The 18,107-nt window shown below is 40.3% G+C and overlaps 1 protein-coding gene across 1 annotated transcript in view; it reads left to right on the top strand.

Annotated features, from left to right (window-relative positions):
* prkag2.S (protein kinase, AMP-activated, gamma 2 non-catalytic subunit S homeolog) overlaps positions 1-18,107 on the top strand; it is a 156,107-nt gene that overhangs the window by 128,148 nt on the left and 9,852 nt on the right. The window contains 6 exon segments of the mRNA NM_001090026.1: positions 5,156-5,265; positions 7,361-7,442; positions 11,102-11,160; positions 11,740-11,785; positions 12,793-12,847; positions 16,343-16,469. Of these exon segments, the coding sequence (NP_001083495.1) occupies positions 5,156-5,265; positions 7,361-7,442; positions 11,102-11,160; positions 11,740-11,785; positions 12,793-12,847; positions 16,343-16,469 (479 nt within the window).

The following is an 18,107-nucleotide window of genomic DNA, read 5'->3' as shown; positions in this document are numbered from 1 at the left end:
AGGAGATGATGGTTGGTTTAGCTAGGAACCCCATTAAATGCGGCTGACGGCTGACCTATTTTAACACGCCTAACGTATGTCTGAAATAAGATGGCATGAAACATAGCCTTTCTCTATACTGACAAGCAGCTGAGTTTATTTTTAGTCGTATTTGGCCAGAAGCATCTAGTTCTGCTTGAAGTCCCTCGTTCCTAATATCTGTAGTGGTTCATTGGCGATGCTTCTCATTTCCTGGGGACCTGTATGTAAACACATCTGTTTAACCGGGCCACAACAAAAGAGGGTAACATTTGGTGTTCGGTTAAAGGGGAAGTAAAGTCTAAAATAGAATAAGGCTAGAAATGCTGTATTTTGTATACTAAACATAAACATGAACTTACTGCACCATAAGCCTAATCACAGCCATTCAAGCACAGGATACACAGTAGATAACAGATAAGTACTGCTATAGTTCATATAAACAAGCTGCTGTGTAGCCATGGGGCAGCCATTCAAGCACAGGATACACAGTAGATAACAGATAAGTACTACTATATTTTATATAAACAAGCTGCTGTGTAGCCATGGGGGCAGCCATTCAAGCACAGGATACACAGTAGATAACAGATAAGTACTACTATAGTTTATATAAACAAGCTGCTGTGTAGCCATGGGGGCAGCCATTCAAGCACAGGATACACAGTAGATAACAGATAAGTACTACTATAGTTTCTATAAACACACTACTGTGTAGCCATGGCGGAAATTGAAAAAAGGCTCTATGGCACAGGTTAAATAGTGAATAACAGATAACACCATTATGTTCTACAGAGCTTATCCGTTATCTGCTGTGTAACCTGAGCCTTTTCTCCTTTGAATGGCTGCCCCCATGGCTACACAGCAGCTTATTTATATAAACTATAGTAGTACTTATCTGTTATCTACTGTATATCCTGTGCTTGAATGGCTTCCCCCCATGGCTACACAGCAGCTTGTTTATATAAACTATAGTAGTACTCATCTGTTATCTACTGTGTATCCTGTGCTTGAATGGCTGCCCCCATGGCTACACGGCAGCTTATTTATATAAACTATAGTAGTACTTATCTGTTATCTACTGTGTATCCTGTGCTTGAATGGCTGCCCCCATGGCTACAAAGCAGCTTGTTTATATAAACTATAGTAGTACTTATCTGTTATCTACTGTGTATCCTGTGCTTGAATGGCTGCCCCCATGGCTACACAGCAGCTTGTTTATATAAACTATAGTAGTACTTATCTGTTATCTACTGTGTATCCTGTGCTTGAATGGCTGCCCCCATGGCTACAAAGCAGCTTGTTTATATAAACTATAGTAGTACTTATCTGTTATCTACTGTGTATCCTGTGCTTGAATGGCTACACAGCAGCTTGTTTATATAAACTATAGTAGTACTTATCTGTTATCTACTGTGTATCCTGTGCTTGAATGGCTGCCCCCATGGCTACACAGCAGCTTGTTTATATAAATTATAGTAGTACTTATCTGTTATTTACTGCGTATCCTGTGCTTGAATGGCTGCCCCCATGGCTACACAGCAGCTTGTTTATATAAACTATAGTAGTACTTATCTGTTATCTACTGTGTATCCTGTGCTTGAATGGCTGCCCCCATGGCTACAAAGCAGCTTGTTTATATAAACTATAGTAGTACTTATCTGTTATCTACTGTGTATCCTGTGCTTGAATGGCTACACAGCAGCTTGTTTATATAAACTATAGTAGTACTTATCTGTTATCTACTGTGTATCCTGTGCTTGAATGGCTGCCCCCATGGCTACACAGCAGCTTGTTTATATAAATTATAGTAGTACTTATCTGTTATCTACTGCGTATCCTGTGCTTGAATGGCTGCCCCCATGGCTACACAGCAGCTTGTTTATATAAACTATAGTAGTACTTATCTGTTATCTACTGTGTATCCTGTGCTTGAATGGCTGCCCCCATGGCTACACTGCAGTGTGTTTATATAAACTATAGTAGTACTTATCTGTTATCTACTGTGTATCCTGTGCTTGAATGGCTGCCCCCATGGCTACACTGCAGTGTGTTTATATAAACTATAGTAGCGTTTCTGAAGCAAACACGCCAGTTTTACCAGTGCAGGGCAACACTGCATTATATTTTTATTATTTTAAAACACTTTAATGTTTCTGTTAGTTTAAGTATCTTGGGCAATAATAATCTAAATCCAAACGTAGGAATTGCTATCATGGACCCAGCTAAACGGATACACGTTGACCCTTCTGCCATAGAAGACTGTTGATGCTTATTTGTCCCTTGATACCCCGACCAACCAACCATAACATCCTAAATATCAATCATTTACTCTCTGAGAAGGCAGAATAGTACTTCATTAACTCATTCACTGGGGCCTGGGCTTTCCCAACAGCAGAATCATTTGTGATGCTCTTTGTAAGCTAGAATTGTTTTGTACGGAAGCAGCATAGTCTCCATTCTCTGCCTACCCACACATTGACATGTACAGGTATGGGATCCGTTATCCAGAAACCCATATCCACAAAGCTCCAAATTATAAAAAGGTAATTTCCCATAGATTCTATTTTATCAAATAATCCAGATTTTTAAATATGAATCCTCTTTTCTCTGTAATAAAAAACAGTAACTTGTACTTGATCAAAACTAAGATATAATTAATCCTTATTGGAAGCAAAACCAGCCTATTGGGCTTATGGTGGTTAGCTTGTACAGGTATGGGACCTGTTATCCAGAATGCTCAGGACCTGGGGATTTCCAGATAATGGATCTTTCCATAATTTGAATCTTCATTAAATCCCATTTTTACTTTATTTAATGAAAAAGAAACCTATCTCCAATATACTTTAATTAAAAAATGTGTATTGTTTATAAGAAACCTGACTGTATGCAGTGAAATTCTCCCTTCATTCACTGCTGTAGATAGGAATTGTCAGACAGTCCCTAACTGCTCTGCAGGGAAACAATCATACTTCTAATCAGTAGAAAGTAACTTTATGGATAATGAGGGTGAGAATTCCGAGGTTTGTTCCTCCCGGTCAGATCAGCCTGTTCTAATGGAGCCTTGGGCTTTCTGACTCTCTGACTTACTGAATCAGCGGATAGCCCTGTGCTGTAGTCATGCACATAGTACAGGGTGTTCTGTTCCTGAGCATCATGGGAAGGGCAGGGAGAAGCTATAAGGCAGAGAAGAGGGACACTTAACAGACACTATCCTTTATTTTTGTATCACCAGCATGTAACATCAGTCCATGCACCAGTGGAGCTTACGATCTAAGGTCCCTTTCACATTCACATTAGGGTCAGTTGTATCAGGAGCCAGTGAACCCTGTCTGTTTGTTTTTGGAAAGTGGGATGAAACCAGAGTACCCAGAAGAACCCCACACAGACATGGAGAGAACATTTAAAGGAACAGTAACAGAATAAAAATTAAATTTTTTTTTAAAAGGAATGACAATATAATATACTGTTGCCCTGCACTGGTAAAATTGATGTCTTTGCTTCAGAAATACTCATATAGTTTACACCGTAGATAACAGATAAGTACTACTATAATTTATATAAAGAAGCTGCTGTGTAGCCATGGGGGCAGCTATTTAAAGCTGAAAAAGGAGAAAAGGCACAGGATACACAGCAGATAACAGATAAGCTCTGTAGTATACAATGGGATTCTTCAGAACTTATCTGTTATCTACTGTGTATCCTGTGCTTGAATGGCTGCCCCCATGGCTACACAGCAGCTTGTTTATATAAACTATAGTAGTACTTATCTGTTATCTACTGTGTATCCTGTGCTTGAATGGCTGCCCCCATGGCTACACAGCAACTTGTTTATATAGACTATAGTAGTACTTATATCTAACTACTATGTATTCTGTGTTTGAATGGCTGCCCCCATGGCTACACAGCAGCTTGTTTATATAAACTATAGTAGTACTTATCTGTTATCTACTGTGTATCCTGTGCTTGAATGGCTGCCCCCTTGGCTACACAGCAGCTTGTTTATATAAACTATAGTAGTACTTATCTGTTATCTACTGTGTATCCTGTGCTTGAATGGCTGCCCCCATGGCTACACAGCAGCTTGTTTATATAAACTATAGTAGTACTTATCTGTTATCTACTGTGTATCCTGTGCTTGAATGGCTGCCCCCATGGCTACACAGCAACTTGTTTATATAGACTATAGTAGTACTTATATCTAACTACTATGTATTCTGTGTTTGAATGGCTGCCCCCATGGCTACACAGCAGCTTGTTTATATAAACTATAGTAGTACTTATCTGTTATCTACTGTGTATCCTGTGCTTGAATGGCTGCCCCCATGACTACACAGCAGCTTGTTTATATAAACTATAGTAGTACTTATCTGTTATCTACTGTGTATCCTGTGTTTGAATGGCTGCCCCCATGGCTACACAGCAGCTTGTTTATATAAACTATAGTAGTACTTATCTGTTATCTACTGTGTATCCTGTGCTTGAATGGCTGCCCCCTTGGCTACACAGCAGCTTGTTTATATAAACTATAGTAGTACTTATCTGTTATCTACTGTGTATCCTGTGTTTGAATGGCTGCCCCCATGGCTACACAGCAGCTTGTTTATATAAACTATAGGAGTCTTTCTGAAGCAAAGACACTAGTTTTACCAGTGCAGGGCAATAGTATGTTATATTGTCATTCCTTTAAAACACATTCACTTTTTGCTGTGACTGTTCCTTTAAATACCTTGCAGATAGTACCCAGGCTGGAATTATACATAGGACCCCAGCACATTGACGCAGGAATACTAGATACTGTGCTACAGCTATGGCAGTATTATGATTCATATATATTCCACTTTACAGAAGATATGCAGTCAGTCATTCACAGCCACTGTTTCATTAGAGCTTACAGTCTAATCTCCCAGAATCCCTTTCTGTTGGTATGACATTCTGATATTTGTGATGTTCATAATCATTACCGTATGTTCTCATGTGTCAACGCTGATAAAAGGGAAAATAGGTTAAAGATAAATCTTACTCATTATTTGGTTTAATTTCCTTTTACAGTAATATTCTTGGGTGAAAACAAATATTAGCCAAGGTCCTTCCATAGAGTGATTAAAGGTTAATATCCATGGTGCTTTGTCTTTCACAGCTGTTGAAGAATCCGAGAGTGACATATATACGCGCTTCATGAAATCACACAAGTGCTACGACATTGTCCCGACCAGCTCCAAACTTGTTGTATTCGACACTACGTTACAAGTAAGTGCAGCTGCTGCCTTTCATATTTGCTTAAAGGAGAACCAAACCCTAAAAATTAATGTGGCTAAAAGTGCCATATTTTATATAGTGAACTTATTGCACGAGGCTAAAGTTTCAGCTTGTCAATAGCAGCAATGATCCAGGACTTCAAACTTGTCACAGGGGGTCACCATCTTGGAAAGTGTCTGTGACACTCACATGCTCAGTGGGCTCTGATTGGCTGTTGAGAAGCTAAGCTTAGGGCTCGTCACTAATTATCCAGCAGAAAATGAGCTTCCCTGGCTGTAATATAAGCTGATGCTACAGGTTTGCTGATTATTAAATTCTCATGCTAATTGCACTGGTTTCTGTGCTGCCATGCAGTAATTATCTGTATTAATTACTAATCAGCCTTATATTGTGACATTTCTATTCTATGTGTACTGTATATTGTGAGTGGCTCCCTAAGCTCAGTAAGTGACAGCAGCACAGAGCATGTGCAGTGAATCAGCAGAAAAGAAGATGGGGAGCTACTGGGGCATCTTTGGAGACACAGATCTTTACTGCTAAAGGGCTGTTGTTGCCTTGGGCTGGTACAGAAGCACAAAACATAATGTACAACATTTCTAGCTACTTCTTTAGTTAGGCTTTAGTTCTCCTTTAAAGCCCCAACTCCCTGCAGCAGGGAATACTGGAATAGAACTGAACCCCTGATCTGCCTCCCAAGGAAGTCTCCTACAGCCATCCCGGACCCTATACTACTACATTTGCTTCCCCCCCAGGGGCCACAGTTATTAACCTATTGGACACATGGTCGCCAGGAAGAAGGGCCCTTACGTGCTGCTGTCCAATGAAAATGTCTCTTTATTGTTTGGTGTTCTGCTTGTTACGCTAAATGATTCCTTCTGCCCGGGAACTGCTTGCCGTCAGCATGTGGCTTTCCGTATATTCTATAGTACAGCACTGTCACTATTCCAGGGCCACAAGCTGGATCTGGGTGTTCACAGATTAACCACAAAACTGCCATATTCGCCTGCTAGATATTGTGCACAGCCACGAGCCTGCCTTATACTAATAAATTGGCCTCATATGGGCTAATATGAACATTTTATTCCGACTATGGGTATGGGATCCCTTATACAGAAACCCATTACCCAGAAATCTCCGAATTACAGGATGGCCATCTCCCATAGACTCCATTTTAATTAAATAATTCAAAATGTTTAAAGTTACTCTCCCTTTCTTCTTATAATACAGCAGTACTTTGAACTTGATCCCAACTAAGATATAATGAATCCTTATTGGATGTAGAACACTCCTGTTTGGTTTATTTAATGTTTATATTATTTTTTTAGCAGACTAAAGGTATGGAGATCCAAATTATGGAAAGCCCCGTTATCTGGAAAAACCCAGCATTCTGGATAACAGGCCCCATACCTGTATGTATATTCAGTTTGGTACAGGCATGGGACCTGTTATCCAGAATGCACTGGAACTGGGGTTTTCTTTATAACAGATCTTTCTGTAATTTTGATCTTCATACCTTAAGTCTTCTGGAAAACTCATGGAAACATTAAATAAACCCAATAGGCTGGTTTTGCTTCCAGTAAGGATTAATAACATCATAGTTGGGATCAAGTACAATCTACTGTTTTATTATTACAGAGAAAAAGGAAATCAATTTTTTAAAGAGTTGGCTGTGGATAAAATAGAGTCTATGGGAGACGACCTTTCCATAATTCAGAGCTTTCTGAATAACAGGTTCTTGGATAACAGATCCCATTCCTGCAGTCCACTCACCAAGTTAGAGAGAAAGTACTTGATGCCAGGGGTTCGGGAATCTATGGCTCAACCAGCATTGATTTCATGGGAAGGCCTGAATCCTAAGAATACTATAAAGGGATTTCTTAATGCCTCCCAATGTTATGATATCATCCAAGAAAACTGTAGGTTGCTTTAACTGTATCTGTCCCTGGGGCTTTGCAGTGCAGATAATGAAATATTTTCACTCTAAGCGAGCGACCTTGGGTTCTGGGGTTACTGTTCCCTTTTTATAAATATCTTAATTATAGGAAACTAGTTTTGTCTGACTCATATTGTACGTTTTTTCTTCCAGGTAAAGAAGGCTTTTTTTGCCTTGGTAGCCAATGGCGTAAGAGCTGCTCCTCTATGGGAAACAAAACACCAGAGTTTTGTAGGTAAGAGCTGGCCATGCATTGAATAGATTTTAGCTTATAGCTGGATACTGTTCCATTCATGGCCATTGTATTACTCCACTCCACTAGGAGTACTGCATACCTGTGTTCATTAGAGGGGTTCACAGGGGCATGCAATAGAGGGTGTAGAAGTACTGCATACCTGTGTTCATTATAGGGGTTCACAGGGGCATGCAATAGAGGGTGTAGGAGTACTGCATACCTGTGTTCATTATAGGGGTACACAGGGGCATGCAATAGAGGGTGTAGGAGTACTGCATACCTGTGTTCATTATAGGGGTACACAGGGGCATGCAATAGAGGGTGTAGGAGTACTGCATACCTGTGTTCATTAGAGGGGTTCACAGGGGCATGCAATAGAGGGTGTAGAAGTACTGCATACCTGTGTTCATTATAGGGGTTCACAGGGGCATGCAATAGAGGGTGTAGGAGTACTGCATACCTGTGTTCATTATAGGGGTACACAGGGGCATGCAATAGAGGGTGTAGGAGTACTGCATACCTGTGTTCATTATAGGGGTACACAGGGGCATGCAATAGAGGGTGTAGGAGTACTGCATACCTGTGTTCATTATAGGGGTTCACAGGGGCATGCAATAGAGGGTGTAGGAGTACTGCATACCTGTGTTCATTAGAGGGGTTCACAGGGGCATGCAATAGAGGGTGTAGGAGTACTGCATACCTGTGTTCATTATAGGGGTTCACAGGGGCATGCAATAGAGGGTGTAGGAGTACTGCATACCTGTGTTCATTAGAGGGGTTCACAGGGGCATGCAATAGAGGGAGTAGGAGTACTGCATACCTGTGTTCATTAGAGGGGTTCACAGGGGCATGCAATAGAGGGTGTAGGAGTACTGCATACCTGTGTTCATTAGAGGGGTTCACAGGGGCATGCAATAGAGGGTGTAGGAGTACTGCATACCTGTGTTCATTATAGGGGTACACAGGGGCATGCAATAGAGGGTGTAGGAGTACTGCATACCTGTGTTCATTGGAGGGGTTCACAGGGGCATGCAATAGAGGGTGTAGGAGTACTGCATACCTGTGTTCATTAGAGGGGTTCACAGGGGCATGCAATAGAGGGAGTAGGAGTACTGCATACCTGTGTTCATTAGAGGGGTTCACAGGGGCATGCAATAGAGGGTGTAGGAGTACTGCATACCTGTGTTCATTAGAGGGGTTCACAGGGGCATGCAATAGAGGGTGTAGGAGTACTGCATACCTGTGTTCGTTATAGGGGTACACAGGGGCATGCAATAGAGGGTGTAGGAGTACTGCATACCTGTGTTCATTAGAGGGGTTCACAGGGGCATGCAATAGAGGGAGTAGGAGTACTGCATAGCTGTGTTCATTATAGGGGTTCACAGTGGCATGCAAGAGAGGGTGTAGGAGTACTGCATACCTGTGTTCATTAGAGGGGTTCACAGGGGCATGCAATAGAGGGAGTAGGAGTACTGCATAGCTGTGTTCATTGGAGGGGTGCACAGGGGCATGCAATAGAGGGAGTAGGAGTACTGCATAAATGTGTTCATTAGGGTTTATGAGAGCATGCAGTATAATCTGTAGATAATATTGCTGTAATGTTAGAATGGCATTGCTGGAATGTTATTTTGGAGGAGCTGCTTAATTTATAAATACAGTCCCCAGCTCCTTCACACAATGAAACAATAGAGACTCTACAGCTGTTTGGAGTCCCAAGAGTATAGTAAGCTTAGGGGTGTCCTGTATTATTTTAATATATATGTGTGTAAAACTGTTTTTTTTTTTTTCTTCTATTTGGTTTTGGGTATGGCATATATGACATATATGACAAGTGTCCGTCAGCAGGTACTTTTAAGGTAAAGCACTTAGGACAAAAAGAGGGAAAAGTGTGACACCTAGTGTTAGGGACAAGAACCCAAATAGGTTTAAAGCACCAACATGTTATAGGGCTCATTTATACAGTACTTGTATATCATTCAAATCATACCCTGCCCCAGTGGAGTCTACGATCTAAGGCAGTGATGCCCAATCAGTGGCTCTGGGTAACATTTTGCTCACCAACCATTGGATGTTGCTCCCAGGTCCTTATTTTTTAATTCCAGGCTTGGAGGCAAGTTTTGGTTGTATAAAAACCATTTTTACTACCAAACAGTCTCCTGTAGTCTGCCAGTCCACACAGGGGCTACCAATAGCCAATCACAGCCCTTATTTGGCACCACCCAGGAACAATGTTCATGTTTTTTTGCTCCCAAACTATGTTTACATCTGAATGTGGCTCATGGGTAACAAACGTTGGAGGCCCCTGATGTAAGGTCTCTATTACATGCAGAAGGGTCAATTTATTCAGAAGTCATTTAATATGGAAGAAAACCCATGCAGAAACAGGGAGGACATACAAACCCTTAACAGATCTTAGTAACATCTTCAGGTCTAGATTGACAATCTTAATAATTCCTGCAAATGCCAGTGAGGTTGCTGTAAAATGCCCCAGTACGTCGCTATTTATTGGACCTTTATTTGCTTGAGATCCCAGTCCACATCTGAACACATCATTGGGGTTTTTATGATTTTCTCTTAGATTTTATTGAGTATTTGGAGTAGTTTAAGGGGCAGATTTAGAGGTTTTTTTAAATTCGAATAAACTTGATTGACTTCAAAATTCGAATAGTATCTTATTTAAGTTAAAAAAAACGAATATCTAAAACTCAAACGAATATTAACGACAAGAAAACTCGAATTGAATTTGAATCAAATTCGACTTAACTCGAATTCAGTCTTCTCTCCTAAAAAAAACTCGGCTATTAACATCCTCAAATGGGTCACTGGACCTCTGCCATGGACTTGAATAGTCGGATTTGAATTGTTCCCAGGGTCCAGGTATGTTAAATCTCAAATTCGAATTATGGATTATTCCCATATGACCAAAAATCCAACTGGAAAATTTGAATTCGAATTTCCGATTCAAACCTTAATAAATCTGCCCCTAAATATGTATGGAGTTGGAAATGAATAATTGAAGCATATAGCATACACAAAGACGTGCATTATACATTGCATTGAATGTTTACTTCGTGTTCTAAATGACATTTTTATTTTCTATTTTGTGGGGGTCTGAAACTGAACCATATCTATCAGATATATATATATTATTGATATATATATATATATATATATATATATGGTGCAAAAACAAACGAAAAATGTAAGCTGGGAAGAAGTCTCGCACTCTCGGGACTTATAAAACAATAAAGAGGTTTTTTAATTCACAGAGGAAAAAACTGACGTTTCGGTCAGCAAACTGACCTTTTTCAAAGTGTAATTAATAAACCTCTTTATTGTTTTTTAAGTCCTGAGAGTGCGAGACTTCTTCCCAGCTTTTTTTTTATATATATATATATATATATATATATATATATATATATATATTTTTTATATTTGCATGCCCATATTGGAGTCTGCTTGAAATCCAACGAGGTGACTGCAGTATTGACACACACTTTGTTCATAGAACAAATTCAACAGGCAATTTCAAATTCAACAGGCAATTTTAAAATATCAAATTCTGAATTCATACACATGTGGTCTTAATACACCATGTGTATATAAACTGTAGAGGTTTTTTTTAATGTTCCTTTTATTTAACTTGTTTCTCGTTTCAGGTATGTTAACAATTACAGATTTCATTAATATATTGCATCGATATTACAAGTCTCCAATGGTAAGTAGCAACATGCCCAGGGGATCCATTATCATTGGCTTATGCCCAAAGCTTATTCTTTTAGTGCATAACTGTTGTAGGATTGTGCTGCAGTTTGGCCTTATCACTGGAATTACATAGTGCCAAGAATTGGCCACCCTATAGTGAATGGCTCCTTCAGACAGCTCACTTGTTTTCTTTCAGAGTGATCCTGTCTTAGGGTGACTGCAGACCCCCAAGAAATGTTTAATCACTAATTATTTAGCTTGTACCCCCTTGCCTCTACCTGTCACCACAAGATTTACTCTATCCCCCATATGTAATATAAGGCACTACGTTTGCCTGGGAGCAGTAACCGATGACAACCAATAACATACTTGCATTTTAACAGGTGACTAGTAAATTCTACATGCTGATTGGTTACTAGGGGTTACTGGACAAAATTAGCGCCTTTTATTACATACTTGATATGAGCATTATTTTGTGAATAAGGTGATAGCCTTTAGTCATCTGCCTTTCCTGCATCTTGTTTCAATGTGATCTTATAAAGAGTCTTTAACTGCTCCTCTTAATCGCTCTTTGTGTGTTGCTATCCCACAGGTACAGATTTATGAGCTAGAAGAGCACAAGATTGAGACTTGGAGGGGTAAGGCTTTGCTGTTTGTTCTGGAAATGCACCCCTGAGGGAGTTTCAGTGATTGTATACAAAGATTTAGTACAGGGATATCACACTGTACATGGGGATTTAACTGATGTTTTGAGTGGAAGCCCCCCACAGTGTGAAATCTGTCCCCAGCATATATAAAACATACCTAGATGGTTTATGTTATTTCTTGAGCTAAATAAATTGCTCTAAGTTTCCAACTTCCTGGTTCTTGCAAGCTTTCGACTTATTTAGCCAATAAAAGGTATCGGCACCTGACGACCATGGTTCTTGCAAGCAATTGTGGTAGTAGGAGAAGGCATATCATTCCCATTGCACAGACCCCCTGCATAATTTACTTCTGCAATCCTTAGGAATGCATGATTTATATTGGTGTTAGTGCTCCATGTCGCTGCTGAACGGCACTGAGCACAAACAGGAAGGAATGTGTTTGAGTGCTCAAAGCAGTCAAACACATTCTGACCTATTCTTGAAAAATATGTCAATTTGTACATGCATTTATTAGTCATGTCCGTCAGCTAACCCAACAAAGCTTGTGTAGGAACCAGTACAGTTGGTAAGATTAGCAACTTGTACACTAATTTAAAAAAATCTCAATTTATATCAGATCTCTCTTTAATGCTCCTTTCTCCCCAGGACATCATGGGGGATCATTTATAAACACTGGGCAAATTTGCACCTGGGCAATACCCATGGCAACCAATCAGATGTTTGCTTTCACTAATTAACGTGCAGCCGTCTTAAAAAGCTAATCACGGATTAGTTGCTATGGGTTACTGCCCAGGTGCAAATTTGCCCAGTGTTTATAAATGATCCCCCATGTCTGTTGTCAGATGGCAGTTAGAGATAACAACTGCAATTTCCTGAGGGGCCAGACTAAATTTAAAATGTTTTCAATGACAAGATTTCCATTAGACAATAACAGATCTAATTGAGAAGCGCATGTGAACCTGCCAACCAACCTGAAAGCTCTGTTTTCTTTTGTTTAGAGCTGTATTTACAGGAGACGTTCAAGCCTCTAGTGAACATTTTTCCAGATGCAAGGTAAGAATTTGGTTCCAATGAATACCAATGTGCAGTGCCACTGACACACAAAATATGGTCTAACAAGATCCAGGATGGGGAGCTCCTTTGGACAACATTAAAATCCTGGATCATTACTGTTGAGCTGCTAAACCTCTTGCCTGGTACAGTGAGTTCAGTACTCAGTACTCAGCATTTAACTAATATTCAATATTAGGCTTTAGATCTCCTTTAACATTTGCTTTAGACCAGTGATCCCCAACCAGTGGCTCATGAACAACATGTTGCTTGGATGTTGCTCCCAGTGGCCTCAAAGCAGGTCCTTATTTTTGAATTCCAGGCTTGGAGGTAAGTTTTGGTTGAATAAAAACCAGGTGTACTGCCAACCAGAGCCTCCTATAGGCTGCCAATCCACATAGGTGCTACCAAATAGTCAATCACAGCCTTTATTTGGCACCCAGGAACTAGGACATTTTTTCATGCTTGTTGCTCCACAACTCTTCTTGTGTGTGGCCCACGTGTAAAAAAAGGTTGGGAACCCCTGCTTTGAACAACACAGGGAGAAAATAGTGGCCCTTTAAAGGGGAACTAAAGTCTAAAACAGAATAATGCTAGAAATGCTGTATTTTGTAAACTAAAGATAAACATGAACTCACTTCAAGCCTAATAAAACAAATGATTTATGCTTTCAAAGTTGGCCACAGGGAGTCACCATCTTGTAACTTTGTTAAACATCTTTGCAAGACCAAGACTGTGCACATGCTCAGTGTGGTCTGGGCTGCTTAGGGATCATCATAAATTATCAAAACAGCACAAGCCAAATAATATCTGCCACAAGCCGATACAGAAAAACTTGATTAATAATCAAAATATGCAGACTGCACTGGGTCTGCGGGTACAAATCTCTAAACAGTCACCGGCTGCTCTACAGGGAAACAAACAAAGCTGCTCAAGCTCAGGGAAGTAAGGTGTGGGGGGGCTCCCTATGCTGTTTAAAAGTATGATAATTTCCCTGCAGATCAGTTAGGGACCATCTGAAGTTTCGTCAGAGCAAGTAAAACAAAGGGGAAATTCCACTGCATACAGTCAGTTTTCTTATAAAAACTGTACACATTTTTTAAAGTATATTGGAGATAGATTTCTTTTTCATTAAAGAAAGTAAAAATGGGATTTTATTTTTTGACTTTACATCCCCTTTAAGACCCACCTATTGGGAAAAAATAGCCTTATTGCTCAACTCTGGATAATAAAGGGATGCGGCTGAACAGGTAACACAGATGATATACCTGTAATCTAAGGAATGTTGTAACATCCGTTTCCAGCAAGGGTCATGGGGACAATGATGTCAACACTAGAGCAATGCCTTATGTATCATGTGCCGTGAAATCACATGGAAAGTCCTTAGTCATATTCAGGTGACTCGTGACACACACACACACAGGTAATATTGTGTATTGCGTAATTGTTTGGGCACCTTGCGGCCTGTGAAAGGGAATGTTTAAATGAGTATTATGTAACTATGTAACCTTGGCTCTGTCGTCCCAGCCAAAGGGCTTGTTTATGTTGCTCATACACTCGTTCATACGCAATACAGTGGCTGTTTTTTGTACTCCCACAACACTCGTATGTATGGGAGAACTGGCTGCTCATTCTTGTTCAGTAACATTGAGTATTCTGAATGAGAACTGTGGCTGCTGTGATAAGTACAAACGATCAGAACTCGGCACTCACTAGTGAAAATGGTGCACATCACTCGTTAACCACTCTAGGCCAGGCTTATTTAACAAGATTCATTTAGACCGCACCATTCAAGTAAAAAACCTTTACTTTAGATCAGGGGCCCCCAACCTTTTGTACCCATGAGCCACATTGGGATGCAAAAAGAGTTTGGGAGCAACACAAACATGAAGAAAGTTCATGGGGTGCCAAATAAGTCCTTTTGGTAGCCCCTATGTGGACCGGCAGCCAGGTCTGGACCGAGAATTAAAATAGGCCCTGGCATTTCAGGTACACAGAGGCCCAATCAGCCTACATAGAGGCCCAAACAGCTCCCACCAGCCCACTAAATACTGACTTTCTATGGGACCTAATAGCAGCCCCTCTGGCATTTGCCAGAACCCACAGATTGCCAGTCCGGGCCTGCCGGCAGCCTATAAGAGGCTCTGTTTGGCAGATTCTGTCATGATTTTTATGATGTAGTTTTAATTTCTAAATGACACCGTTTAGACTGCAAATAACTCACTCTACAATAATAAATTTAATTCCTGAACCAACAAGTGTATTTAGTTGTAATATTGGTGTGTAGGTGCATCTCAGGTTATTTTGCCTGGTCATGTGCTTTCAGAAAGAGCCAGCACTTTAGGATGGAACTGCTTTCTGGCAGGCTGTTGTTTCTCCTACTCAATGTAACCGAATGTGTCTCAGTGGGACCTGGATTTTACTATTGAGTGCTGTTCTTAGATCTACCAGGCAGCTGTTATCTTGTGTTAGGGAGCTGCTATATAGTTACCTTCCTGTTGTTCGGCTGCTGGGAGGGCGGGGGTGATATCACTCCAAATTGCAGTACAGCAGTAAAGAGTAACTGAAGTTTATCAGAGCACAAGCCACATGACTGGGGGCAGCTGGGAAACTGACAATATGTCTAGCCCCCATGTCAGATTTCAAAATTAAATATAAAAAAAAATCTGTTTGCTCTTTTGAGAAACGGATTTCAGTGCAGAATTCTACAGAATAACTTGGAGTATGACGTAGAGAGTGATATTCTGAGACAATTTGCAATTTGTTTTAATTTTTTATTATCGAAAGTTTTTGAGTTATTCAGCAGCTCTTCAATTTGCATTTTAAGCAATCTGGTAACTACGGCCCAAATTACCCTAGCAACCATGCATGGATTTGAATAGGGGACTGGAATATGAAAAGGAGAGGGTTGGAGTAGAAGGATCAGCAATAAAAAGTAGCAATAACAAAACATTTGTAGCCTTACAGAGCATTTTTTATATAGGGGTCAGTGCCCCCCAATTGAAAGCTGCAAAGAATCAGAAGAAAAAGACAAATCACTATAAAACTATAAAAAAATAAATAATGAAAACCATATGAAAAGTTGCTTAGAATTGGTCGTTCTATAACATACTAAAAGTTACTTTAAAGGTCAACCACCCCTTTAGGGTAAGGCCACACTGGGCGTTTTGGGGATATTTAGTCGCCTGGCGACTAATCGCCTCGTCTTTGCAGCGACCAATCTCCTCGCTTCGGGCGACTTAGGAAAACGAACTGCCGCCTGTGATTAGCGCCGGTGTTTTTTTCATTGTAGCTGGCGCAGAGTGAGAGAAGGCGTTTTGGGAGATTGGTCGCCACAAAGAAGAGGCGATTAGTCGCCAGGCGACCAAATCTCCCCAAAACGCCTAGTGTGGCCTTACCCTTAAGCAACCAAAACTTGCCTCCAAGCCAAGACTTAAAAAACAAGTGTAGGAATAGCAATCATGTACTAATCACTCTTATCTCTTGTTTCCTTTGCAGTCTCTTCGATGCCGTGTATTCATTGATAAAAAATAAAATCCACAGATTGCCTGTTATTGACCCAGTCAGTGGAAATGCACTTTATATACTTACTCACAAAAGAATCCTCAAGTTCCTTCAGCTTTTTGTAAGTAAGAGCGTTTCTTTTTTTTGCATTTTCAGAATTATTTGGGCCATTGACCGGTTTAACAAACAACTGTGCAGGAAGGATTCTTATAGATGATTCGTGGATGCCACTGCATTAGGGGACACGATTAGTAGCGACTGAATCTGTTGCCGTTCAATCATTTCAGCAACTAATGTGCAAATTTGCAGCCGTTTAGAAAGACAGTGGCCGGGCTTGTTGAGCGGCTACTGGGAAACATGACGGGGGAAATTAAACAAATTCAAACAAATTAATGTAGGGCCCTAAAGTAAACAGTAATAAAACAAAAAAAAAATAAAGAGCAACTGATAAAGGGAAAGTTTGCCATCTGTAAGTATCTTTAAGTATCTACATACTATAGTGTGGCTTAATATACTCATAGACCTCCTCAGTGACTTCTAATATCCTTATCATTTAAAGAAGGGGGTACATGAGCATATGATTAAGTGTCCTGTGGGGACACGAAACGCGTCGGGCTATTCGTTTTTTATACTTTTTGTATTACTTTATCAAAATTTTTGGACTCCTGGATTCTATTGATTAATCAAAAAAAATTTTGGCTCTCCGGAATGGTGCCTGCTCGCTATCTAAGATGTTTGCAGGGGGTACATTATCCCTTATAATACATGAGTCATACTCAGAGTTTCCTGTATAACTCAGCCTGCAGCCTTGTGCCTTTATATGGTCACAGAACAACCCCTCAGTGACTTCTAATATCCTTATCATTTACAGTAGGGGGTACATTATCCCTTATAATACATGAGTGATACTCAGAGTTCCCTGTATAACTCAGCCTGCAGCCTTGTGCCTTTATATGGTCACAGAACAACCCCTCAGTGACTTCTAATATCCTTATCATTTACAGTAGGGGGTACATTATCCCTTATAATACATGAGTGATACTCAGAGTTCCCTGTATAACTCAGCCTGCAGCCTTGTGCCTTTATATGGTCACAGAACAACCCCTCAGTGACTTCTAATATCCTTATCATTTACAGTAGGGGTACATTATCCCTTATAATACATGAGTGATACTCAGAGTTCCCTGTATAACTCAGCCTGCAGCCTTGTGCCTTTATATGGTCACAGAACAACCCCTCAGTGACTTCAAATATCCTTATCATTTACAGTAGGGAGTAGATATTACTAAATGAAGGTGTTATTATATTTTCTGTTTAAGTCCTTGCCTACCCAGCAAACACAATGCAGCGCCCAAATGATGGCAAACGACATGATTAGTTGAGGGCATGGGATAATTGAGGGGATTACATCATGTCACAGCCTCGTTATTGCTGTAATTGCCTTATGTGTCAGCCGCTATAAATAGGCCGAGCAAGTGTGTGTGTCAGAAGCCAGCTTGTTAATGAGCAAAGATCTAGGTCATTCCTTTCTAGTACCTGCAACTGCCATACGTCTCACAATATTGGCTATTTACATCAAGCAAGAATCTGACCAATCATATGCTCCGAGCTGTGTGGCCACCTGGCTAGTACATTATTGCACAATATGGGTTTGTAGCCTTTATATGGGGAGGATTAGACACAAGTAACACGTGCAGACTCCGAGCAGTTCCCTAAAACTTAGACACAGCAGAATAATAAAAACAACAAGGCTGGAATA

Source organism: Xenopus laevis, chromosome 6S (genome assembly GCF_017654675.1).
Source record: "Xenopus laevis strain J_2021 chromosome 6S, Xenopus_laevis_v10.1, whole genome shotgun sequence".
Lineage (NCBI taxonomy): Eukaryota > Metazoa > Chordata > Amphibia > Anura > Pipidae > Xenopus > Xenopus laevis.
Note: the sequence above shows the minus strand (reverse complement) of the source record. Positions and strands in the feature narration are given on the sequence as shown.